This window comes from Anabrus simplex, chromosome 2, assembly GCF_040414725.1.
Source record: "Anabrus simplex isolate iqAnaSimp1 chromosome 2, ASM4041472v1, whole genome shotgun sequence".
NCBI lineage: Eukaryota > Metazoa > Arthropoda > Insecta > Orthoptera > Tettigoniidae > Anabrus > Anabrus simplex.
Genome location: NC_090266.1, coordinates 456,265,170 through 456,291,858, shown reverse-complemented (window position 1 = coordinate 456,291,858; position 26,689 = coordinate 456,265,170). Strand labels below are relative to the sequence as shown.

The following is a 26,689-nucleotide window of genomic DNA, read 5'->3' as shown; positions in this document are numbered from 1 at the left end:
ATCTCAGAAACGTAAAATGTTGCAGACGTAAAAATTGATATTTGGAATCTCCTGTTAAAGTAAAGAAACAGGTATTCTCGGAAAATCCAATGAAGGTTGGGGGGGGGGGGGTGAAAATTTGAAATATTTATTGAATTAATTGTATGAGGATACTTACATCTAATAAAAACTAAAGTTGTTACAGACGTGAAAAGTGGTATTTAGATCTTCTTTAAAAATAAAACGACGCGCTTGGGGGGGGGGGGGGCGGAGAATCATTTTTGGGGGCGAGTGTGAAAAGGAGTGGAATTCATTTTATGAGGACACATATCTTAAAAAACTGAAGATAATCGGTATTTAGAAGATCCTTTACTATTAAAGAAACAAGTATTTTTGCCCGAAAATTCAGTTAAGGGGGACGGGGAGTGTGAAAGCAAGTGAAAAAAGTGAATTATTTTTAGGGGAATACTTATATCTCAAAACTGAAGGTAACACACGTGAACATTGGTATTTGGAATCTCCTTTAAACATAAAGGAACACGTTTTCTTTTTTGGGGGGAGGTAAATCAACTTAACCGCGGTGGGGTGAAAACGGAGGTGAGTAGAGGTGAGTAGAGGTTCAGTACCGCCAAGGCACCCAAGACGACACCACGCCGGATCTCCTCAAGGATTTGATCCACATAAAAATGCTTATAGGAAAAGATGGCAAAGATTTAGGGACCCAACTGACCGGGTGTAATACCTGGACCTATCCCGGGAAGTACAAAATCGATTGCTGGAGAAAAGATTGAAAAATGGGAGGAACGTTGCCGTAATCTCTCAGAAAACGAGTCAGATCGCGAATTTTGGCGGAATCTCTCAGAAAACGAGTCAGATCGCGAATATCGGTGGGTTATATATAAAACGATAAGCATTCAATTATAAATTTCAGTATAATACCGTAGCGAAGCACAGGTATCTTGCTAGTTTATAAATAAAAATAATGTCTTACAAGATACACTTTAGACATGATATGGGCTTTTGGGCTTTGCCGTGTCAAGAAAACAAGCTGAAACTCTTTACGTTTCGCAGAGAAATTTGCTCTACATCTTCAAAAGAAAATCTTGACTGTTCCTGAGGAAGTCTTCTACAATAATGAGGGTTTGCATTTAAGATAGTTTTACCATTGGCACTGTCGTGGTAGGATCTTAATTGGTGCTTAATTTTGTAGTCAGCTCCCGCTTGGAGCGCTGTGCCACCATACAGCGAGCTACCTCAACACTCTCCACTATCATTTCATTTCATCTGTCAGTCATTAATCACTGCCCCAGAGGACTGCGACAGGCTTCAGCTGCTGGCACAATAATAATATTAATAATAATAATAATAATAATAATAATAATAATAATAATAATAATAATAACAACAACAACAACAACAGCGGAGGCAGCAGCAAAAACAGTAAGCGGAGTATTAAGAATAAAGCACTTAAAAGTATAAATACAACGTCTCATTGACATAGCCAGGGAGGGGGCGCATGGCATAGTGAAAGGGCCATGAACTGGCTAACTAGAATCTGATGATGATCTTTCAAGAATGAAACATGTCAATCTAATTTATTTTTTGCTAGTGGCTTTATGCCGCACCGACACAGATAGGTCTTATGGCAACGATGGGATAGGAAAGGCCTAGGACAATGGGAAACCACAGAAAACCATCTTTAAGGCTGCCTACATTGGGATTCGAAGCCACTACCTCCCAGATGCATGCTCACAGCCGCGCGCCCCTAACCGCACGGCCAACTCGACCGGTCATTCTATTTTAATTAAGTTGATTCTTTTCAGGTATAGTACTGTTACCATATGTTTTCTTTTGCAGGTAGGTAGTTTATAAATTTATTACTCAAAATTAGTTTTGGCAGACTGAAGAACCCAACAGTCATAAATATCAATGGAGTCAAAAAATGAAAGGAGATGGCTTCAGATATTACATAAAAGATCTTTCAAATTATAACATACAGGGTATTACAGAGTTCCAGGCAACATCACAATTCTTGACTCATCTAGAACATAGAATGATGTCCTTAAGTATATAAACTCAGTACTACTGCTACCCACCATTCACTTAGGAACACTGAATCAGTTAATATGAAGATGCAGCTGCACCTGTTGGGGAAATGTCAGTAAGCACTATTGATGAACATGGCCTCATAACCTGAAGGCCTAATCCAGAGGTTTCTGGGAAGTGTACAAAGAAGAGTATAGTCTCCTACAACAAAAATTGTGTAACAGAGCACTTGTCAACAATATTACTGACCCCAGAGAGCACAATTGATGGTTTTGCAGCATTTCATGAGGTTGTGGCGGCATCAGGAAAAATGAACTCGCCTCACATACAGAACGCACTCTTGTGCACGATGCAACATTGCATCAGGATGTATAGCTTCTTAAACTAGTGTCATTCGGCGGCATCGAGTGCATATGAGCATGAGCATCACGTCTCTTTGTGTCTCGTTCGTATATTCAATGTATTTTATATGCAAAAGTGTAAAACTGTATGTGGTGTCTGTGTAAATAAATCTGTTATCCATGAGGGCTGATTTATTTATGAAAACAATGTGGAGCCGCCTACAACCAAGACTCCATAAGGTGAATAGCAAATCAAAATTGCTTGCATTCATCCCCATCAGCCTTCTGTAGTGATGGACGATATGAATGCAGCAGAAGCAGCACATTGCGAAACAAGAATGAACTTATTGCTGTTTGTCTACTATGAATCAGGATAACAGAGATGACAAGAGAAGAGATAGGGAGAAGGAAAAGAGTTATAAAAATCAGGGATGAAGTCTACAATATAGTGGATAACTTCAAGCACTTAGTAGTGAATTAATTATGAATTCAAGATTGCATATGGAACTCAACATCAAGATATAACTAGGGAGGGTTTATATTACAGGGTACAAAATTTTTTTGTGGACCGAATACATGCTAACTGAGACTGAATGAATTACGTACAAGTCATTTTGCCTACAAATTATGACATATGCGGCAGAGACATGACCAGCGACTAGGAAGGATAAGAGTCAAATACACACAGCAGAAGTGAAATTTTCGAGATGTATGTTACAAAAAAAAAAAATAATAATAATAACCGTGGGATAACTTTAGTAAAAAAATCAACAAAAGGAAGATGAGATAGCTTCAACATATTAAATGGATAAATTAAGAAATAATAACTAATCAAATAAAAGAATAAAAACACTAGATGTACAAAAAAAGAACAAAAAACATTTTAAATGAGATTGATAATAATAATAATAATAATAATAATAATAATAATAATAATAATAATAATAATAATAATAATAATAATATTTGCTTTACGTCCCACTAACTACTTTTACGGTCTTCGGAGACGCCGAGGTGCCGGAATTTAGTCCCGCAGGAGTTCTTTTATGTGCCAGTAAATCTACCGACAGGAGGCTGTTGTAATGAGCACCTTCAAATACCACCGGACTAAGCCAGGGTCGAACCTGCCAAGTTGGGGTTAGAAGACCAGCGCCTTAACGGTCTGAGCCACGTGACTACCAATGAAACAATTCCTGACGACTGGAAGTGTGCAATAATTCACCCATTACATAAGAAACGGGATAAAAACTGACATAAATTACTACAGAGGTATTTCCCTTCTAGCAGTCGCCTACAAAATTCTTTCAAAACTCCTACTCAAGAGACTTGAAATGCAAACAGATCATTTGATTGGAGAATATCAGGCAGGGTTCAGAAAAGGCAGGTCATGCACAGAACAGATTCTTAACCTCAAGACCATCCTACAAATTCGTAAAAGCAGGAGAATGGTGACTTTCATGGACTTCAGAAAGGCATAGGATTCTGTAGATAGACACTTTTCTGTGTACTGGAAGAATTCAAAGTAGACAGGAAAACAAGAGAATTAATCATGCAAACACTAACATGCACCACTTTCAAGGTAAAATTCTTAGGTGAATTGGCTGAACAATTCAATGTTAAAAATGGAGTCCGACAAGGAGATGGGTTGCCCCTTTGTTGTTTAATTTTTTTCTTTAAAAAGTGATTAGGATGGTTCATGGTGTGGGTTACTGTAGTCGCATCCTAGTTCGTGAACCATGGGCAACGGCTGAGTGGCCTAGTAACTGGTCCTGAGAGTCGGGATAAAAGTTTCTATGGAATGGGAGTGGGCATCTTGGACATATTCTGAGTCATGGCCCTCTTTGTGCTCCGGCGGCTAGGACTATACAATTCACCGGTGGTCTATAACCCGTTAGAGGAGAGATCCTCACTTGGACTATGTGCAAGTAGGGTAGCATCCTGCTTCATGAATTTACCGAGCTCAGAACATTTTAAGCAAGCCACGGACCTATGGGAGTAACGGAGTCCCACTCCCATTTGACAGGCGAGTGACTCCTTGGAAACAACTTGGTGAACAAAATGGAATTGGATGGGAAGCTATCAATATTAATGGGGCTTATGGAAGAAAGAAAGTTGAACTGGCTGAGTCAGCAAAGAGGATGCATCTGGATGTGCTAGGAGTAAGTGATATTCGGGTAAGGGGAGATAACGAGGAAGGGATAGGAGATTATAAAGTGTATTTGACGGGTGTTAGAAAGAGAAGGGCAGAGTGTGGGGTAGGGCTCTTTATCAGGAATACCATTGCACGCAACAGAGTTTCTGTTAGGCACGTCAATGAGCGAATGATGTGAGTAGATTCGTCAGTTGGAGGAATTAGGACGAGAATTGTCTCAGTGTATTCACCATGTGAGGATGCAGATGAGGATGAAGTTGACAAGTCTTATGAATCATTGAGTGACATCGTGGTCAGGGTCAACAGCAAGGATGGAGTAGTGCTAATGGGCGATTTCAATGCGAGAGTTGGGAATAGAACTGAAAGATACGAAAGGGCGATTGGTAAATGTGGGGAAGATATGGAAGCTAATGGGAATGGGATGCTTTAGCTGGACTTCTGTGCTAGCAGTTACGAATACATTCTTCAAGCATAAGGCTATTCACCGCTACACATGGGAGATTAGGGGTACCAGATCCATAATAGACTATATCTTAACCGACTTTGAATTCAGGAAATCTGTTAAGAATGTACAGGTATTCCGGGGATTTTTCAATGATACAAGCTACTATCTGATCTGTAGTGAACTAAATATCTCTAGGCCTAGGGTAGAGAAAGTGAAATTTGTCTGTAAACGAATAAGGGTAGAAAATCCCCAGGACGAGGAAAGACAGAAGTACATGGATATGATTAGTGAGAAGTTTCGAACAGTAGACAGTAAGCAGGTTCAGGATATAGAAAGTGAATGGGAGGCATACAGGGATGCTGTAGTAGAAACAGCAAGGGAATGCCTAAGAACAACTGTGCGTAAAGGAGAACATCTTGGTGGAATGATGAAGTGGGAGCAGCTTGTAAACATAAAAAGAAGGCTTATCAGAAATGGCTCGAAACAAAGGCTGAGGCAGACAAGGAATTGTACGTAGATGAAAGAAACAGAGCGAAACAAATAGTTTTTGAATCCAAAAAGAAGCCATGGGAAGATTTTGGTAATAACCGGGAAAGGCTAGGTCAGGCAGCAGGGAAAACTTTCTGGACAGTAATAAAGAACCTTAGGAAGGGAGGGAAAAAGGAAATGAACAGTGTTTTAAGTAATTCAGGTGAACTCATAATAGATCCCAGGGAATCACTGGAGAGGTGGAGGGAATATTTTGAACATCTTCTCAATGTAAAAGGAAATCATCTTGGTGGTGTTGCGAACAGCCAAGCTCATGGGGAGGAGGGAAAAGATGATGGTGAAATTACACTTGAGGAAGTGGAAAGGATGGTAAATAAACTCCATTGTCATAAAGCAGCATGAATAGATAAAATTAGACCTAAAATGGTGAAATATAGTGGGAAGGCAGGGATGAAATGGCTCCATAGAGTAGTAAGATTAGCGTGGAGTGCTGGTAAGGTACCTGCAGATTGGACAAAAGCAGTAATTGCACCTATCTATAAACAAGGGAACAGGAAGGATTGCAACAACTATCGAGGTATCTCATTGATTAGTATACCAGGCAAAGTATTCACTCGCATCTAGGAAGGGAGGGTGCGATCAGTCGTTGAGAGGAAGTTGGATGAAAACCAGTGTGGTTTCAGACCACAGAGAGGCTGTCAGGATCAGATTTTCAGTATGTGCCAGGTATCTGAAAAATGCTACGAGAGGAAGAGGCAGTTGTGTTTATGTTTTGTAGATCTAGAGAAAGCATATGACAAAGTACCGAGGGAAAAGATGTTCGCTATACTGGGGGACTATGGAATTAAAGGTAGATTATTAAAATCAATCAAAGGCATTTATGTTGACAATTGGGCTTCAGTGAGAATTGACGGTAGACTGAGTTCTTGGTTCAGGGTACTTACAGGGGTTAGACAAGGCTGTAATCTTTCATCTTTGCTTTTCGTAGTTTACATGGATCATCTTCTGAAAGGTATAAAATGGCAGGGAGGGATTCAGTTAGGTGGAAATGTAGTAAGCAGTCTGGCCTATGCTGACGACTTGGTCTTAATGGCAGATTGTGCCAAAAGCCTGCAGTCTAATATCTTGGAACTTGAAAATAGGGGCAATGAGTATGGTATGAAAATTAGCCGTTTGAAGACTGAATTGATATCAGTAGGTAAGAAATTCAACAGAATTGAATGTCAGATTGGTGATACAAAGCTAGAACAGGTCGATAATTTCAAGTATTTAGGTTGTGTGTTCTCCCAGGATGGTAATATAGTGAGAGAGATTGAATCAAGGTGTCGTAAAGCTAATGCAGTGAGCTCGCAGTTGCGATCAACAGTATTCTGTAAGAAGGAAGTCAGCTCCCAGGCAAACCATCTTTACATCGGACTGTTTTCAGACCAACTTTGCTTTTCGGGAGCGAAAGCTGGGTGGAGTCAGGATATCTTATTCATAAGTTAGAAGTAACAGACATGAAAGTAGCAAGAATGATTGCTGGTACAAACAGTTGGGAACAATGGCAGGAGGGTACTCTAAATGAGGAGATAAACGCTAATTTAGGAATGAACTTGATGGATGAATCTGTACGCACAAACCAACTTCGGTGGTGGTGGTGGGGTCATGTGACTCGAATGGAGGAGGATAGGTTACCTAGGAGAATAATGGACTCTGTTATGGAGGGTAAGAGAAGCAGAGGTAGACCAAGACGACAATGGTTCGACTCAGTTTCTAACGATTTAAAGATAAGAGGTATAGAACTAAATGTGGCCACAACACTAGTTGCAAATCAAGGATTGTGGCGACTTTTAGTAAATTCACAGAGGCTTGCAGACTGAACAATGAAAGGCATAGCAGTCTATAATGATAATGTATGTATGTATGTATGTATGTATGTATGTATGTATGTAGTGATTAGGACTTGGGAAAAAGAAGTTAAAGGATTAACCCTTGGCAGATTACATGAAAACAAAATTAATATACAGGGTTTGGCCTTCACTGCTGACTTAGCAGTTTTATCCAATAACAGACAGGAAGCAAATGCATCCATTGAAAATCTGCAGGAAATTGCATCCAGAACAGGACTCCAGATCTCATATCAGAAAACTCACTACATGGTAGGATTTCTTCGGTACTTACATGGACAACCAATGTAAACCCAATATGGCAAAATATCCCATGTGTCTAAATTCAAATACCTGGGAGAAGTATCCAACCTTCAGGACTCAATCGTGAAGCAAACAAAGAAAAGGTCTCTAAACTACTAAGAGTATACCGACTCACTTGGAGCAGATATAATTAAAAATCTATATCGCAAAATACAAAATTAAGACATTAATAACACTGTTATCAAGCCTGAAGCACTATATGCATCTGAAACACTGATCATTGGTGGCAGATCATTGATTAAGGACATAGAAATGCAAGAAAGATAAATCTTAAGGAAAATTTTGGGGCCAGTCTGTACAGGGGGAATTTGGATGATAGGAAACCTCATGACCTGTACCAACACTCAGAAAAAATCTCAGACACATTTAGGAAAATACGTTTGAAATTTTATGGACACATTCTCAGAATGAGTAATCTGAGATTGACCAAAAGAATTCTGAACCTAGCCCTATCAATGAAAGTAAATAACAATTGGCTGCTCGAAGTTCAAAAAGATCTTCAAGAAATAGGCATCACAGATGACATTGTGTTAGACAGATCTACGTTCAGAAAATTAGTCGATAATCACCGCTATAAACATCATCCAAGCACTGCCACCAATAAAACATGGTCGGAAGATCGCAAGAAAAGCCACAGCGAGAAGATGAAGAGATCTTGGGAGAAGAAAACGGCAACGACATCTGCTAAATAAGTTCAATTGTGCTCCTTAGTTGGGCATAATGAAAAAATAATAATAATAATAATAATAATAATAATAATAATAATAATAATAATAATAATAATAATAATAATAATAATAATGTTTAGAGATAACGGCAAATACTTAAACATTTGGTGTAGTGCTGGCCTAGCAAATCACTGAACGAGTTTTGAAGCATATCCATTTATGTACATGTAAACAAGCTATTATTTTACATCCTAGATGGTCTATTAAAGAGCCTCAGTGGCTCAGACGGCAGTGCGCCGGTCTCTCACCGCTGGGTACTGTGGTTCAAATCTCTGTCACTCCATGTGAGAATTGTGCTGGACAAAGATGAGGCACGACAGGGTTTTCTCTGGCTAATCCGGTTTTCCTTGTCATAATTTCATAATTCATTCCAGCAACACTCTCCAATATCATTTCATTTCATCTGCCATTCATTAATCATTGCCCCAGAGGAGTGCGACAGGCTTCAGCAGCCAGCACAATTCCTATCCTTGCCACTAGATAGGGGCTTCATTCATTCCAATCCTGACCTGGTCGAATAACTGGAAACAGGCTGTGGATTTTCATGGTCTATTAAACTGTAACATTTTAAATTAATGTCCATTCACATTAGTTTGGTTTTTCTTGGTAAAAAATTTGGAAATCCTAATCTAAAATTCCACGTGAAGTAGTCACATGCATCCACCTAAAATTCAACAAGGCTGTATAGCAATCATAATACTTCAAAACAACCATCCACCGGGGTTTTTTTTTTTTTTTTTGGGGGGGGGGGGTCAGGGAATATAGGCTACTTTATCAATATTTCACAGTAAGTTAGGCTATACTACTCAAGATGGTGTAAATGTATTTCAAACACAAATATAAATAACGCCCAAAATTATATCTGAAATCAGTATTTACTTTTCACGGTAGTCTCGAAAAGCAGGATGGTCCAGCTTGTAGCTGGGGATATTAGTCTACAGGCACATCTTCACAGTATCCTCAATGAACGTTTGTTTCTCAATTTTTTGCTTTTTTTTGCCATTCTATCCATTTCTGCTATAGTGGCTTGATGCCACGCTGTTCACATGTTGGTTGGGAAATAAATCACCCCTGGTTTCTGCACATGGTTTCTGCTCTTGCAGTACTTGTGCAAAACATTATTATTCTTCCCTTTAAGTCTTTAGTTGCAAAGTCGGCACATCAATATATCTGTATCACTTTCATAAAAATGTTCCGATCTGTAACTCTCAGCACGCTGTTTGATCATCACTTTGCTTCTACCCATGGCTACCAGACAATAAATCGCTACCGTACTTTAAAACAGAACTAGTACTCAACACCTATGCCAAGAATAACCGACTATGATCAAGGGTCAACCCAAATGAATGCGTGTCTTTGAAAGTATATTAAGCTGTTTGATTGGTTGTTCTTTGCAATGCTCTTTGACTGTTGAAAGATATTCCACACATTGAAAGATTTAAGGCGCCGTAATAATTCCTTCCCCTGATTGATTCCGGACAAACCTACTAAAAAAACAAAATATGCTACCTTTACCTACACGAACCCAGGCGTATTTCAAGTTACTAACCCTCTAAAGAAATACGATATCAATATCGCTTATAGAACCCGATACACGAACCGTAATATATTCTTCAATTCAAATATAGTTAACATTAATCACAATAAATTCTCAAACTCTGGTATCTATAGGCTTCAATGCACCCATTGTGGGTTTTCTTATATCGGACAGACTGGACGTAGTTTTTTGACCAGATACCTTGAACATTACGTTTCAAAACAGAAAAAGTATTCCGCCATGAGCACCCATATGGAAGATACTGGTCACAGTTTTACGACAATTGAAAAAGACCTTCAAATCTTAAAATACGTCAATAAAAGTAAACTTCCGACACAGTTTGAGAACATTTACATATTCTTAGACCAGTATTTTAACGGAAATGAACATTTAAATGATACTTCAGAAATTAAAAGTCCAATAATTGAAAAAATTCCAGAACTACTCTCTCTTTTCAATATAAATAATAATAATATAATATATAAATATAAATATATAAATAAAAAATATAAATATAAATATAAATAATAATAATTTTCAATTATACAACCGCTAATAATATTTCCTCTGTAACAACAGCTAATGCTTTACCATCCTTTCATGCGACACCTCCTCCACGAACATCCGACCCGCCCAACGAATCGGTCGCCCCTCCTCCTCACATGACTCGTTCCCCGCCTCTACGTATACATACATACAACACTAGAAGCAGTAATAAAGCTACTGGCCAGTTTAATTCACGCAGCCAGCGCTAGCGAACACCTCACACTAGTCCCAAGGGTAAGCCTCTTTTTTCATTTTTTTTTCTCCTCCTTCTTCGTTTTCCGTTATAACATAACTTCATTTCCCCCTTTTTCTTTTCATTTCAGATTCCAAACTCCAATTTGTGCCATAATCTGCTCTATTCATCTAAGAATTGCTAGAACTCTCCTTATATTCAAGATCGTCGTTACTCTTTTATGAGTCCATTATTGCTGTTCTATGTTACATACGATTAGTTTTACTGCTAGCGCATGAATATGGACTAGTTAACTTTTATTTCCTTCTGGCGTCAAGATCATCTCTCCTACAGAATTCGCAACTATTGGAGATCACGTCATATCAACCTTAGTTTCGACGTTATGCGCCTTTTGACTCGTTCAATTTGGACTCTTACTATTCAATGAACTCTATTCAACTCTTGTTTTTGCATACCTGAAGGAACTCCGTCCTCAATAATTAATCCACGCTTCACGTATTGATGTATATTTTAATGTCCACAATATCTATTTTTTACTTTAACAACCCATGATTGTTTTTAACTTCACAGACTGCCATCGTTCAATGTATTCCACGACAATTCTTGCTGTTAATCTGTACATATTGTTACAATCTAAGTCTAATGTTATATTATTACTTTTTATTACGACATTGTTATTCTTTTAATATGAGGACACAATTTTGATCATTTTAAGCTCAGGGCCCTGACCTAGTCTTTGTACATTAATGGCTGATGATGTTCGCTATGCCGAACGAAACATGTCCCATTATTTAAGACACATGATGATTATTTTATAATTCAATGAGTGTATTGTATTGTATTGTATTGAGTAGGTGGTTGTAAATAAAAGGATTTTATAATTTTAATATATTATCCTCAATACGGTTCTATTATGAGATTAATTACACGTAACTATCGTTCACACATGGCGTAGTACTGCATCCGTAACCAGCAACAAAAAACAGTGAAAGAGAACAGCTCTCTCACAGGAGAGGTTAGAAGATATACGGGCAAGACTACAAGTCAGTCTACATAAGTTGCTTCGGAGAGTAGCTCAGGAAACTGGTATTTCACATTTGTTAGCACGTAATGCAACAAAATGATTAAATTTACGATCTTCCCAAACTCATTCAGGCCATAACATACAACCTACAGATTTAATTTCAAGAATATAAGATTTTGCAATTGGCTAATGAATAGTGTCCGCCCCCACTGTCTACGGGTAGCGTGCCTGCCTCTAACCCGGAGACCCCGGGCTAGATTCCCAGCGAGGTCAGGGATTTTTACATGATCCTAAAGGTTGGCGATTACAAATGAGGAGCTATCTCACAGTAAGATGGTAACCCCGGTCTAGAAAATAAAAAATAACGACAGAGAGGATTCGTCACACTGGCCATGCTTTACCTCGTAATCTGCAGGCCTTCAAGCTGAGCAGCGGTTGCTTGATAGGCGAAGGCCCATTTGAGCTGGAGTGCCATAGGGTTTTTGTTTAATGAGTAGTATCCACAATGGAATTGTGGATTCAAAATTTCTTCCTATGAGTGACGAAGCATAGTTTCATTCGGGTGGATATGTCGATTCACAGAATAGGATCAGGGATACAGAGAACCTGCACATTTTACAGCCAACACTTCTGCACGATGTGAAGGTGGGTGTATGGTGCGCTATTGGTGCCTGACGAATTATACGTCCAATATTTTTTTCAGGACATGATTACTTCTGACCATTATATTCACAACATTCTTGAACCATTTTGGGCTGAACTGACTGAAGAAGAAAACAACGTATGGCTATTTCCAACAGAACGGTGCACAATATTATGCCACGGTTGCAGGAAGTGTTCGATGATGATCAGATCATCGGTAAAGGCCTAGGTCCCTCTCGTTTGCCTTATTTAAGCACATGCGACTTATCTCTGGAGAAAATCTCAAAGGAAAAGTTAACAAGAATAATTCTTGAACTGCAGAAGAATTAAAAATCGAAATTAGGAACTGCAAAGTGTGTTTTGAAATCTCATTACAACATGTGAAGCTTGCATCGCAGCTCAAGGATAACATTTTCAACATTTTCTGTAAATACTGGTGGAGTTGTTTCATTTACTAGTATATTTATTTATTTATTTATTTATTTATTTATTTATTTATTGGCTTGGGCTCCTTGATGCTATTCCTTGAGCTGCTAATTAATAAATAATTATCTACATTATTGGATGTTTTTACCTTTTCCCTGAACACCGAAGGTGTTATCTTGAAATTTCATCACCCACTGATCTAGTATTGTTTATTTTCCCCCCTTTCTGATTATCATTCTCTCTAATTCTCAGTGGCATATTAAAATTCTCAATCAATTTTCCTACCCGGCCACACATTTGATTTTTTCCATGCCTGTACGTATGAAGACTACGTCTTGTAAAGTGATCCTTAAGTAATGATCCCTAGTTCCTTTGTTGGCACACTGGGTGTTCCATTGTTGTCCTGGTGAAACTCTACCATGGTAGGTAGTTTATGGCACTGCAATAAAGTGAATCATAAAGAAGCTGTCCCCTTTGCAGAATAAAAATGCTGCTACTCTTCACTCCATGAGTAGAGAAAGGCTTGTACCTGTCACTAGTCCCCAAAGTGAGAGGTTTGTGATGAATTTCCTCTTGTCGTAACTACAGACATGACGAGTGGTTCTCATTCTGAACCTATATTCCATCCTTTCACTAATTGTGGACATGAGTCAGTTAGGCCTACAGTATATCAGATTTATGGCTTTAGGAGCGCAAAGCTCTTTATACGGAGGTCGAGCCATAAGTCATGGCATTTTTTTTTTTCTCGCGAACAGGACACAACACGGAAAATCTAAGACATGCATTTGCAAACGTACGGTATGTACTTGCGTATGAGGCCACTAGATGGTGTATGTAAACAGTGTGGGTATAAGCACGCCCCCAAGTTCAGTGTTCAGTCAACAAGCAGGAGCAACAATCTTATATTAAAATAGCAGTTCTCTGCGGCACACCCGCCTTATTTACCTGATCTGAGGCCATGAGACTATGATCTAATCCCCAAAGTCAAGAAGCCATTATGTGGACAGCGGTTTGCTAACAAAGAGGACATCGTAACAGCATTTCAGAGAGAGGTGTCACACGTTAGTGATACACATGCAGCGAATGGTATTCAGCGCCTGCCCCACCACTGGCAATGCACAGTGGAAACCTTGGGTGATTATTTCAAAGGTCTGTAACCAGTGGAGACCTGTCCTTTGTACACAGTCTTGTGTATTTGCTGTCTCTCTCTTAGTCCAACCCTTCGTAAGGGTGTAGTGGCATCACGCGACAATCCTTTTGGTGATCTTCCTCCAGGAGTCTCTGCTTTGGGCATGGTGACTTGCTTGCTGTAAGCTCATCCTGGTCAAGTTCTTGATCTGGTCCATCCATCGTAACGGCGCACTTCCTCTAGGTCTTCGGCCTTCGACTTTTCCCTCTATGATAAGTATTTGCTGTCTATACCATAATAAAACAATGTTTACCAATGGCCTGTATTCTATCACTTTCCTACGAGAATCTCCTGAAGTCAGAATTTGTCTTCAGGCACTATGCACAAGTACATGTCCTATATTTCCAAATGCATATCTTAGATTTTCCGTGTTGTCTCCTGTTCGCAAGAAAAACAAAGTTGCCATGACTTATGACTCGATCATCATATTTGGAGGCAAAGATGTAACAAATTTACTGGTCTTGAGGGCGTTGCTTTTACGACGGAAAGTAAGAATGTTTAAATGCAAAATGACTGTTTTCAAATATTAATTTAAACTTAATTTGGAAATTAACTGCAAAGGACACATTAAAAGGGCATCGTGGGCGACATGCCGTCTGCAGACGCTGTGTTGGACAGGGCTGCAGTATAACATCACCTGCAAAAAGTCTTCCCTGCGATTCCTACTCATATCATTTATGTAAACCTGCAAAAGAAAACATAAAAGTCCAATGTTATTGCCTTGTGGGACTGCCTCCTCCATAAACGCTACAGGATACGATACCGCTTCACCTACTCTAATTATCTGAGTTCTATTTACTAGGAATTTGGAAACCCATTCAATCATTCCTTTGTGTAGTCCAATAGCCCTCATTTTCCATCAGCAGTCTCCCATGATTCGCCCTATCAAAAGCTTTGGATAGGCCAACAGCCATACAGTCCATCTGACCTGAATGTATATCATCAGCTATAACTTGCTGGAATCCTACAAATTGAGCATCTCTGTAATAATCTCACCAAAACCCAAACTGCCTTCATCTCCCCACTCTCCCAGCGGTTTAACGTTGCACTAACACATCAAAGGTTTTCGGTGGCAGAAGGATGGGAGACTGCTAGGATTGGAAAGGTAGCAGCCATGGCCTTAATTAAGGTATAGTCAATTTAGAACCTCTGTTACCCCATACACTTTTAGCCAAAGTGACTAAAAGAAAAACTGTTAAAGCAAATTAGACACATTGTTTGTAATGTTCTGACAAAGGGGATGAGTAATGTAATTTGCGGACTCTGATCTTGACTGCCTCCTTCTCTTCTCCCTTGCCAACTCTGTTTTGGCTTTTTCATTAGTGTGCTAGTAACTATCCATGCAACGGTGAATGTAACTTTTTTTACTATAGGTTTCTGTTGCACATCATGTCAACAAAGCAGAAACAGGTCTTGATAACAACAGAAGAAAAATTAGCAGCAGTTAAAAGAATTAACAATGGTGAGATTTTGCATACTGTGGCAACCAATTATGGTGTTGGTGTTTCCACCATTTCTGACTGGGTCAAAATTAAAAATAAATTTGAAGAACATGCTTCAAAAATGTCTAACAAGGGAACAATGGAAGCATGTAAAAATGAGAAAGTAAATGAGGCTGCGTTTTTATGGTTCACACAACAGAGAGAGAAGGGAGTACAGTAGTTTGGGATTATTAAAATATTTTGTTAACACTAAATATGTATTGCCTTCATTTACTATCATATAACATAGCCTATCAAAACAATTTCTTAACCTCTAAAAATAACATTTTAATTACTGTCCGAAACTTTTGTTATCCAAAACCACCTCCCCCCTTCCTTTACTCCAGTTAACAGAGGTTCTACTGTATTTTTTATCTATGACAAAAACAGCTTCATGATTACTTAAACGATCTATCACTTCAGTTTCTCTATAGAGCTCATCTGATTTTATCAGTAACACCTCTGTCCGGCTCCATGGCTAAATGGTTAGCGTGCTGGCCTTTGGCCACAGGGGTCCCGGGTTCGATTCCCGGCAGGGTCAGGAATTTTAACCTTAATTGGTTAATTTCGCTGGCACGGGGGCTGGGTGTATGTGTCGTCTTCATCATCATTTCATCCTCATCACGACGCGCAGGTCGCCTACGGGAGTCAAATCAAAAGACCTGCATCTGGCGAGCCGAACTTGTCCTCGGACACTCCCGGCACTAAAAGCCATACGCCATTATTATTAGTAACACCTCTAAGACATTCTTCCCTTTAGTTTCTTCCATCACTTTCACGTTCAGCTATCCCTCGCAGATTAACTTACTTAACCATTTGCTGGTCATTGCTTCTGCCATTCACATTACCTTCCCAGTTATCATTAGGTAAATTGAGATCAGGTGCTACAATCACCGTTCTTTTCTGTGTCGTTTCTCCACACAGCTGATTATCTTATAAAATAAGTCAATATCACCATCACCCCTTCCAGGTCTGTACAACCCAGAAACAGCAAGTTTCTTATTATCTTTGGAGATGAGCCTTACACCTAGAATTTTGGGCTTTTCATTATTAACTTTTTCACAGCTTACAAATTCTTCTTTCACAGCTTACAAATTCTTCTTTCACAAGTTCTGCATCCATAATATCACTTCATAACCAATATCAAAAGACCTTTCAAAAATTCTTTCTCCGCTCTCAGTGTACGCTACTTCCACGCTTGGCGTCAGTCTCACGCACGCTCTCGGAGTATCAACTTGAATTCCACAAAGCGTTTGCGATCTTTTACTGCGAGTGAGAAATTGAAAGTAGTTCAGGAAGCCAAAATTATTGGAAATCGTGTCGCCGGTAGGAAATACGATATTGACGAGTCGTGTATTCGCGATTGGAGAAAGAAGAAAAATGTGCTATTAACATATAGTGGTGATCGTAGAGCTTTTCGTGGACTGAGTGTACAGTTTCCAGAAACTGAAAAAAAACTTTATAAATATGTGACAGAAAGGCGGATATTGGGGTATGGTGTGTCAACCGAATTGTGTAGCTAAAGGAATTCGAGATCGCAATCGAACTTTCAAGAGAAGGGTTTAAGGCAAGCCGAGGATGGGTTTGTAATTTTTATAAAAGAAATGGGTTGAGCGTACGAAGGCATACCTCAATTTCACAGCGTCTTCCTGATGCCTACGATGAGAAGTTATTGTCATTTCAGCATCACATAATTTGGTTGCAGAAGGAAAATGCATTTTTGCTTTCCCAAATTGGCAATGCAGATCAGACGCCAGTCTACTCTGAAATGCCAGTGGACAGGACTGTGAGTGTTAAGGGTGCGAAAAGTATTACCATTAGAACAGATGGTAATGAAAAACAACAGTGTACGGTAATGTTGTGTATTCTCGCCGATGGAACCAAATTGCCGCCGCAGAGATCGGGCCAGCTAGGAAGACATCTGGGAGCGCGTGCGCACTTTGGACTATCTCGCGTAGCGTATCCCCTCCTAACAGAGCTCCTGCTACAAGAACAGTGCAGTGCATAAGTTTACACTCAGCTGCCGCGCTCTGCTTTCTAATTTCCCGTTGAGTAGTAACTGTGGTTAGTGGTGGTGTACGTTAGGCCTATCTGTGACAGTATGGAAGGCGTTAAAAGTAGCGTGCATCGTAAGGTGCTAAAGAGTCAGACTCGTGCAGCAATCTTCTAAATGCATTCATTTCAGCTAGGTATGTCTGTAATTTACAGCCGGAAGGGAATTCCACGAACTGAAAATCTGCGGAGTGTTACATGTCAGTTATAACAAATATTTTGAGTCAACTGAACAGTATGTCGCCACAACACTGAGCAAGAAGGGGAAGTCAGCGTTTTCGCTCCCACGGCTCTGCTTTCTCACTCGCACACTTCCCCTCACCGGATGTCTTCCTAACTGGCCCGATCTTTACATTGTTCTCAGGCGAATAATGCTTCCTAAAAATCTACCCGCTGGTGTTATCGTCAGATCTCAGAACTCCAGCTGGATGGACAGTTCACTTGTGGAAGACTGGATAAAGTGTGTCTGGCAACGTCGCCCTGGTGCATTACTGGGACAAAAGAGCTTACTCGTTCTCGATAGTTACCGCGGCCACACAACAGACGCTGTGAAGAAACATATCAAGAATAGGAAAACCGACCTAACAGTCATTCCGAGCGGGATGACGTCTATGCTACAGCCGCTGGATGTCTGCGTGAACCGTCCATTTAAAGCAGCCTTGAAACGGCTCTATACAGAATGGATTGCAGCTGATAGTCACACACTGACGCCAACTGGTCGCATTCAGCGCCCGGAAGTTCAGCTGCTGTGTTTGTGGATTTTGACAGCATGGAATCGTATCCCTGGAGACCTCATATGGAAGAGCTTCAGGAAATGTAGCATTTCTAATGCTATGGATGGTAGCGATGACGACATTTTGTGGGAAGGTGATGGTGATGAAAGTTCCGAAGTTGGTACTGATGATGATGATGATGAATGAACTCGTTGGATATCGTTCTGGAAATGTTTGTTTACTTTTATTTGTATTTTCTAATCATTTGATGTGTGTTAGTAAAGATTGTAAATAATTTTGACCACTTTTTTAAAAAATTTCTTCTTTCAAAATAAGGGTGCGGGTCTTATTCGGTGGTGGGTGGTATTCAAGATTATACGGTACTGAATGGCATTTGAACAACACAAGTACTTTTCATATCATTAATAAGCCTACATTTAATATCCCTAAGGATAACTGAAATACAGGCCCTGGGCACAAAAAATGGTAATATACATGAATTTAAATGACTTTTTCTATGTGCGCTATTACAGTTAGGAAAATATTGTTTACTTAATCTTTGTTTTGAATTTTTTTTTAACATATACTTCAAAATGTTCATAATTTGATAAAGTTCATTTTTTCCATGTTTTTAGTAACATTATGTGGAATGTCCCACTCACATTCTTCTCTTACATCATAGCACTTGAAAGGTCCCTCTTATCCTCCTACATACATGTTTCAACTTCAAATTCAGGAGAGGATAAGCCTGCTCGAAGAAGAGCTCTGATTAATACAAAACTAAGATATTGTTCTGGGTACCAAAAATAAATTAGAAGGAAACAAGAAAGAAATTAAACAGCAAATCAGCTCTCTGCAGAAGGCCATCTCTACAGAAGGCCGAGGATGACTTGGTATCCAGGTGTCTTTCTGAATGCTGGAAAAAAGACTCTGTAGTGACTCAACAATATGAGAGGGAATGCAGCCAGTTAATTTTCTCTACTCCTTATAGGCCTGAATTGTGTAAATAACTTTCTTGAATCCTTACCACTGTCTGAGAATGAAATACCTGAAATAAAAGACAAAGTTTGGACAAGTAAATAATAAAAATATCCTATTCCACTTTTCTCCAAACCACTTACCATTTCACCCTTCTGTTGAGCAGATCGAGAAGGGCGCAATGAGAAGATCCCACCTCCTACAGACACTTCACGCCACAATCCTGGTTTAACTTCACCACCACAGAAATTCCCCCGAGGATGCCAAATGAGAACACCATTGGTCGTTAAACCATCAATCTCCCCACGTGCTTCCTGCCATTTGGTAGCCTTTTCCTGCAAGTAGAGTACTAGGTTAGGATGACATGAAAATGTAGTAACTAGCATAAACTATTAAGACATTCTGTAATGAGGATGACAATTGCCGTATCATCATTCTTAAAATAATAAGCTATATTGAATGAACTCTATAGCTAGCCATGAGATTTTCCACATACAGTCCCAAGTATTTGCAGGGATATAACTAGAAGTATGATTTTCTTGCACTACGATTTTTTGAAGAGGAAACCACTTGCCACCTTATTTTGCAAAGTAGATCTTGTCCTATCACTTCAACATTTACCAAAAATGATTTATAAAAAGCCTCATTAGTACAATTCCTTGACAGAATGGTTAGTGTCCAGGCCTTCGTTTCTGATGGCCTTTAGTTCGATTCTATTCCATGCTGGTGATTTTAACTACATATGGTTAATTCCTCTAGCTCGAGGAATGAGTGTTTGTGTTCATCTTAATACTCTTCTCTTCATCTATATACAACACAACACACTGCCAATCGTCACAGGAACATGCATTAGCAAATACATCCCTCCACCTGCGCTTGGAGACAGGAAAGGTATCCCACCGTAAATTAGGTGAAATCCACATCAACTGCCAACCAAAAAACAATTGGGAGAGGGCATAGAACCGAGTGCTTATGTTCATCTTACACTAACCAATCACAACAAGAACATGCACTACATCCTTCCACATAGGGTTGGCATCAGGAAGGGTATCTCACTGTGATGATGATGATGATGATGTTTGTTGTTTAAATGAAATGACAACTTAAAATTGCAAAATCCTCCACTGACCAGAATTCAAAGCATGAGGATGAAGAATGAATGGATGGACGGATATGAATTTAAAACGATCAGTGGATCCGACCCACAGTGCCTCACATGCACAGAAGCTGGCACAAAACAATCTTACCGGGCGAGTTGGCCGTGCGCGTAGAGGCGCGCGGCTGTGAGCTTGCATCCGGGAGATAGTAGGTTCGAATCCCACTATCGGCAGCCCTGAAAATGGTTTTCCGTGGTTTCCCATTTTCACAACAGGCAAATGCTGGGGCTGTACCTTAATTAAGGCCACGGCCGCTTCCTTCCACCTCCTAGGCCGTTCCTGTCCCATCATCGCCATAAGACCTATCTGTGTCGGTGCGACGTAAAGCCCCTAGCAAAAAAAAAAAAAAAAAAAATACAATCTTATTACCGATCAAGGGACTGCTTCTATAGCACGATGCTGAATCGATTATGCGTATAGTCGAAACGGGTCCAAAATCCAGGTCGTCAGCCCCTCATAATGGTATTTATCACTGGGAGAGTAGAACCGTGTTATGTGTAAAGTTGCGGAGACTCGCGGTATTCCACACATTATGGTACTTTTCACAGGTAGTGTAATGCGCAAATGTAACACAGATCTATGTGTTTCACACATTGCGGCGCTATTTCCAGGCAACGCAAACCTATAAAGGCAAAGCAAACCTATGGCGTTCCTCACATAATTGGACCCGTACTATCCCGTGTAATTCCTCACATAGTGGGAACTGAGCATAGGTAAGGCAGAACCATGGTGTTGCTCATATAGGGGTAAGAATCACAGGTACTGTAGGACCCACATCCTGATTCACAAACTGTCACTACTAATCACAAACCTATTGCGTACCTAACACAGTGGTACTGCGCGCAAGTAAATGCAACCCATGGTGTTCCCTGTGTGATGGTACTAATTACAAGTAGTTTCATGGTTCTAATTGGATCATCCCTTGGTCGCCCTTTATAGTCGCCTCTTACAACAGGCAGGGGATACCGTGAGTAAATTCTTCGCCTGCCTCCCCCACCCACAGGGCGTGTGTGTTTGGTCCGCGGGAGGCATTTTATTTCCCTCAAGTCCGTCGGCACGTCGGTTAGGACCCCCCTATCCGCCACCTGGGACGCGCCACGTGGGAGTATCACTTCTCCCGTGGTCCGTGGGTATCTCACTGTAAAACTGGCCTCAAAAACCATATATATGCCCAAGAAGAAGAAGAAGAAGAAGAAGAAGAAGAAGAAGAAGAAGAAGAAGAAGATTGTTATTTGTTTTACGTCCCACTAACTACTTTTTAAGGTCTTCGGAGACGCCGAGGTGCCGGGATTTAGTCCTGCAGGAGTTCTTTAACGTGCCAGTAAATCTACCGACACGGGGCTGTCGTATTTGAGCACCTTCAAATATCACCGGACTGAGCCAGGATCGAACCTGCCAAGTTGGATTTAGAAGGCCAGCGCCTTAACCGTCTGAACCACTCAGCCCAGAAGAAGAAGGAGAAGAAAAAGAAGAAAAAAGGAGATGATTCATAAAATGCTTCACTAGTGTGATTTGTGAATTATTTATGAGAAAAAATGGCTATAATATTTGTTCGGGGGATTCTGTGGAACGCTGAGGTGAAAGAAGATGCAGGCATGAATGGGTGGGTATAGAAAAGATTAAATAGTAATTTAAAACTTAAAAATTCTAAATATATTTCTTTCCTAAGTTTTTTCCTTTTCAATTTTTACACTTTGCTAAGCAATAACAAATAGTCAGGTATAAAAGTTTAGCTCATGAGATCGATAAAAGTCTAGAACAGACAACATAACTTAACAACATGAGCTTGAAGCTTCCCAGTTACAACTTCAACAAGAGCACTACTGCTCCCTTCAGTAACTCCTCAAGGAGACTGAGCTCCAAAATTTACAACAGTAGGAAGAGTGTCTTTGCTCCACACAATACTCTCTAGGAGACTATTCTCCCAATTTTACAAGATCAGGCCTCTTAAAGGGACAGTCTACATTTTACCAAAACCAAACAGTACTCACTGCCTTATCAGCTCAACAGTTACATTTAAAAGGAAATGACTAATGGAAGTTAACTTTAACAGGGATAACAAGTACCCATTCTACCATGGCCTTAGTTTAAAAAAGAAAAAGTTAAGGTTACTGGCCAAAAATGAAAATGTTAGGAGGCAAACACTTGCACTCCTCTGAAATACACTTGACAAATGTCTAAAACCCTACTTGGGCTGATGGCCCCAACTTACAAAGGCTAAGCCTATACTACGGAGGTGACTAGATGGTGAGAAAGTTTAAATTACAAGGAAAAGATAAATTTAACGTTTACAAAATCAGTCACCTCAAGACCAGGTTGAAGGGGAATATAAGATGGTGCCCACTCCTTATTCCCCAAGTTAAATTAAAATCCAGATGTAGAATTTACATGGCCGGATTACATTAAAAAAGAATTCTGAAACTTTCCCCTCGAGGTAAGTTTCTGAGACTATTACATGATTAAAATACGGCTGCCATTACCTTGAACTGGTGGACCTTCCTGAGATGGACGACGAGAGCCATCCCCTGCCTCCTATACTAACACACTCTACTGCTGGACTGGAGCGATCGAAAGACAACATGGCTCAAACAGTCCCAGCTTTTATAGCCGAGAGGATGGTTCCAAATTTCTCTGGGCCGAAGCCCTGACACACCCACAATTTCCATTGGACAATGAAATAAATATCAAAAACCCTAACTGGTTACTTAAATAAATGTATAAAATTTCCTATTGGCTACAGTTTTAAGCTGGCGGGAAGAGATAGAAGTGCTTAGAACATCAAAAACATCCTACAAACAACACAGTTTAGGAAATCAATTTTAACAAAATTTCTCCTGAAAATGAATTGTCCATCCTCTCATCAGAGGGAGCACATAAGTTGATAGTAGAGACATCTGTCGATGAATGTTCAAACTTCTTCAGAAATGAGTTTCATTTTTCATGTTATAGATGGCCTTCTAAAAGGCACTTAATTTAAATGCATGGAGCGGGAGTACCTCCGGTACAGACCTCCACACCCTTAAATCCTTCCACGGTTGACACAGTTTTCAAATTTTACATTTTAGGAAATTGTGAATTTGAAGACTGAAGTCAGAAAATTTCTTGATGGAGAGTTCATTTGTAAGTTATTACGCCGCAAATAAGTCTTGAAGTGTGCTGAAACAATAATTTTCAGGGCGACAGTGACTGTTTTTATGGAGAGAGTTTGTTTTATATGTTGTGTTGGTGGTGCAGATAAGCCAGGCGGCACTGAGGACCAGTGTGTGGAATGCAGGCTTGTTTTTGGAGGCAGGGGCAAGGTAATGGCAGATGGGAAAGTGAAGAAAAAGCAAAATCTTTCTAAAGGGGAAGGTTTGTACAAGGTTTGTTAGATAAAAAGGGAATACCATACATGTATATTAATAGGGCAGAAGGCCTCAATGTTCAACTTATATATGAAAGTTTAAGATTCTGAGCTGTTAAGGAAAGAAATATAATTACATTTGCAATGCCATGACTTAGTGCCTACACTGAGCAAGTGATAAGTCATACAGGTTTTACTTGTAACAAATATGACTTAGTGCCTACACTGAGCAAGTGATATGTCATACAGGTTTTACTTGTGACAAATGAACCCTAAAAATTATTTCGGTTGGCTGGATTGCTCACCAAAAGGGTGACTGGTATTAAGAAATCCAAAATCATGCATGGTCCATGAAATCTGGGGGTAAGCTTGCCTGCATGAACAAAATTTTTCACCATGACTTGATCTCCCACCTTTAAATTGGTGGGTCTCCGTCCACGATCATATCTCTTTAACTTTCTGATGAGAAGCCTTAAGGTTACTTTTGGCCTTCTTCCACAGGTCCCTGATATTATCAGGATCTATTGTCTCTGGAAATATCTTGTTGATGGACCACAGTTTAGACAATGGCATAATAGGGAAAAACTTGAACATGAGAGATGCCGGTGTAAACTTGTGTGTCTCATGAATAGCTGAATTTAACACAAAAGATAACCAATGCAGAGAAGTATCCCACCTAGAATGGTCTTCATGATGAAAAGCTATCAGAGCAGATCGAAGATGACTGCTAACACACTCAGCAAGAGATGGCAGTGGCTAATAAGCACATGTTGTGATATGTGAAATGGATACGTCAAAACAAAATTTGTAAAATAAATTAGAGGTGAATGCCTTTGCATTATTGTTAACTATGTATTGACAAGGACCAAAAGAAGCAAAAATAGTGTTAAGGCAAGAAATTGTAGACTGAGCAGTAGCCAGCTTAGTCAGAAATAGCCATGAAAACCGGGTGAAACCATCTACACACACGAGGATGAATTTGTTCCCATTCCCCTTAGATTCAGGGAAGGGTCCGACGCAATCTATATACAACCGCTCCATAGGGCGAGATGCTTGATGAGATGACAATAGCCCTAGTTTAGTGGACAAGGTCGGTTACAGATTAGACAACGGTATAATAGGAACAAACTTGAACATGAGAGATGCCGGTGTAAACTTCTGTGATTTTGCCATCCATACTCTCCCAGATGAACATTTCTCTGATTCTTTCTCTAGTTTTGAAGATGCCTAAATGTCTGCCTAATGGTGTCTCATGGTAATACTTGAAGATCGTGGGCACAGGAACAGCTGAAACTACAACTTCCATTTTCTGATCATGCCTCGAGAGGCAACACAAAACCCCATTCCTCAGAACATAAGGGACAACATTTTCCCCGGAACAGAGGGTTTCCATAATAGGGGCCAGCACTGGACCTTCCCGTTGATATTTCTCGATATCACGGAATAACATAGGGGCATCAGTGAAAATCGCACCAACTCAAGAAGGTATGGAAATAGAAGGAGACGAAGTTTCCTCCTGCTCAATGGACTCAACATCACCAGAAAACATGCAGCTTAACCCATCCGCGACCACATTCTCTGATCCCCTAATGCAGGGCCTCTCAAATGCCCAAAATCTCACGTGTGCAAACTGAGGCGCAAAGTTCCTGTGCACAGTGCATCGGTCCCACTCGGCTCGGCTCGGACGAACGCTTCGTCGCTGGGCTACTCGGCTAAACTCGGCTCGGATTTGGAGTGCTATGGAGCAAGTGAGGAAGAGGGAGACAGGTGGAGCAAGCGAGACAGGTGTGGGGAAAGAGAGAGACAGTGCTATGCTCCAAATCGAGGAGTGGGGGTCTGCACTCTGGTCAACCAAGTGAAGTCGTCTTTTGCACCGTGCACAGTGCATGCACCCTGAGAGGCCCTGCATTAATGTGTTGCATGTCAAATTGAAATGCCGAAATATGAATAGCCCAAGAGACGATACGCCCTGTACGAGGGGGGCCTAGTTAAAACCCAACTTAGAGCCTGATTGTCAGTTTCTAACTCAAATTTAACATGTTCCAGATACATGCAGAAATTCTCCAAGGCAAACAGGACTGAGAGTCCTTCTAATTCATAGATGAGGCACTTGTTTTCTTGAGCCGATAAGGTTCTAGACGCATAGGCGATAGGTCCCCTCCCGAGTTCGGTCTCTTACAGAAGGACCGCAGCAACTGCAGATGATGAGGCGTCGGTTTGAACGATGAATTTCTTAAAGAAGTCTGGCATAGCTAAGACTGGGGCGTTGGAGAGAGCTAACTTGTCTTCAAACGCAGCTTGCTGCAATGGCCCCCATTTGAACTTGACACCTTTCCTACGAAGTAGGTTTAGGAGCGCCACCCTATTAACGAAGTTGGGAATAAATTTCCTAAAGAAATTCACCATACCAATTAATATGGCAATTCTTTTAACATCTTTAGGAGGCTTGAAGTCACGAATTGCCTGCGTTTTAGAATGGTATATTGACACTCCATCGGACAACAAAATATGCCCTAAGAAAGACATGGAAGGCTTAGCAAAAGCTACCTTAGGTAACTTTACTGTTGCCGGGCTGAGTGGCTCAGATGGTTAAGGCGCTGGCCTTCTAACCCCAACTTGGCAGGTTCGATCCTGGCTCAGTCCAGTGTTATTTGAAGGTGCTCAAATACGACAGCCTCGTGTCCGCAGATTTACTGGCACGTAAAAGAACTCCTGCGGGACTAAATTCCGGCACCTCAGCGTCTCCGAAAACCGTAAAAGTAGTTAGTGGGACGTAAAGCAAATAACATTAATTAATTATTAACTTTACTGTCAACCCAGCCTTACGAAGGCGATTTAGGACATCCTTAAGATAATCTAAGTGTTCTTCAAGGGTTCCCGAAAGCACCAAGACATCGTCAAGGTAATGTTAAAGACATTCGAACTTGATGTCGAAGAAGATCCTCTCCAGTAGTCTACTAAGGACAGCCGTGCCCGTGGGGAGCACGAAAGGTACACAGTTGTATTCGTACAAGTTCCAATCTGCAGCAAAAGCCG

At 40.3% G+C, this 26,689-nt stretch overlaps 1 protein-coding gene across 4 annotated transcripts in view; it reads right to left on the bottom strand.

The window, feature by feature from the left end:
- The window catches only part of Pli (E3 ubiquitin-protein ligase pellino), an 826,064-nt gene that overhangs the window by 174,694 nt on the left and 624,681 nt on the right, over positions 1-26,689 (bottom strand). For all 4 annotated transcript variants that reach the window (XM_067140842.2, XM_067140840.2, XM_067140843.2 and 1 more), the window contains one exon: positions 19,297-19,488. In XM_067140842.2, coding sequence (XP_066996943.1) covers positions 19,297-19,488 — 192 coding nt within the window. The remainder of the gene's footprint in view (positions 1-19,296; positions 19,489-26,689) is intronic.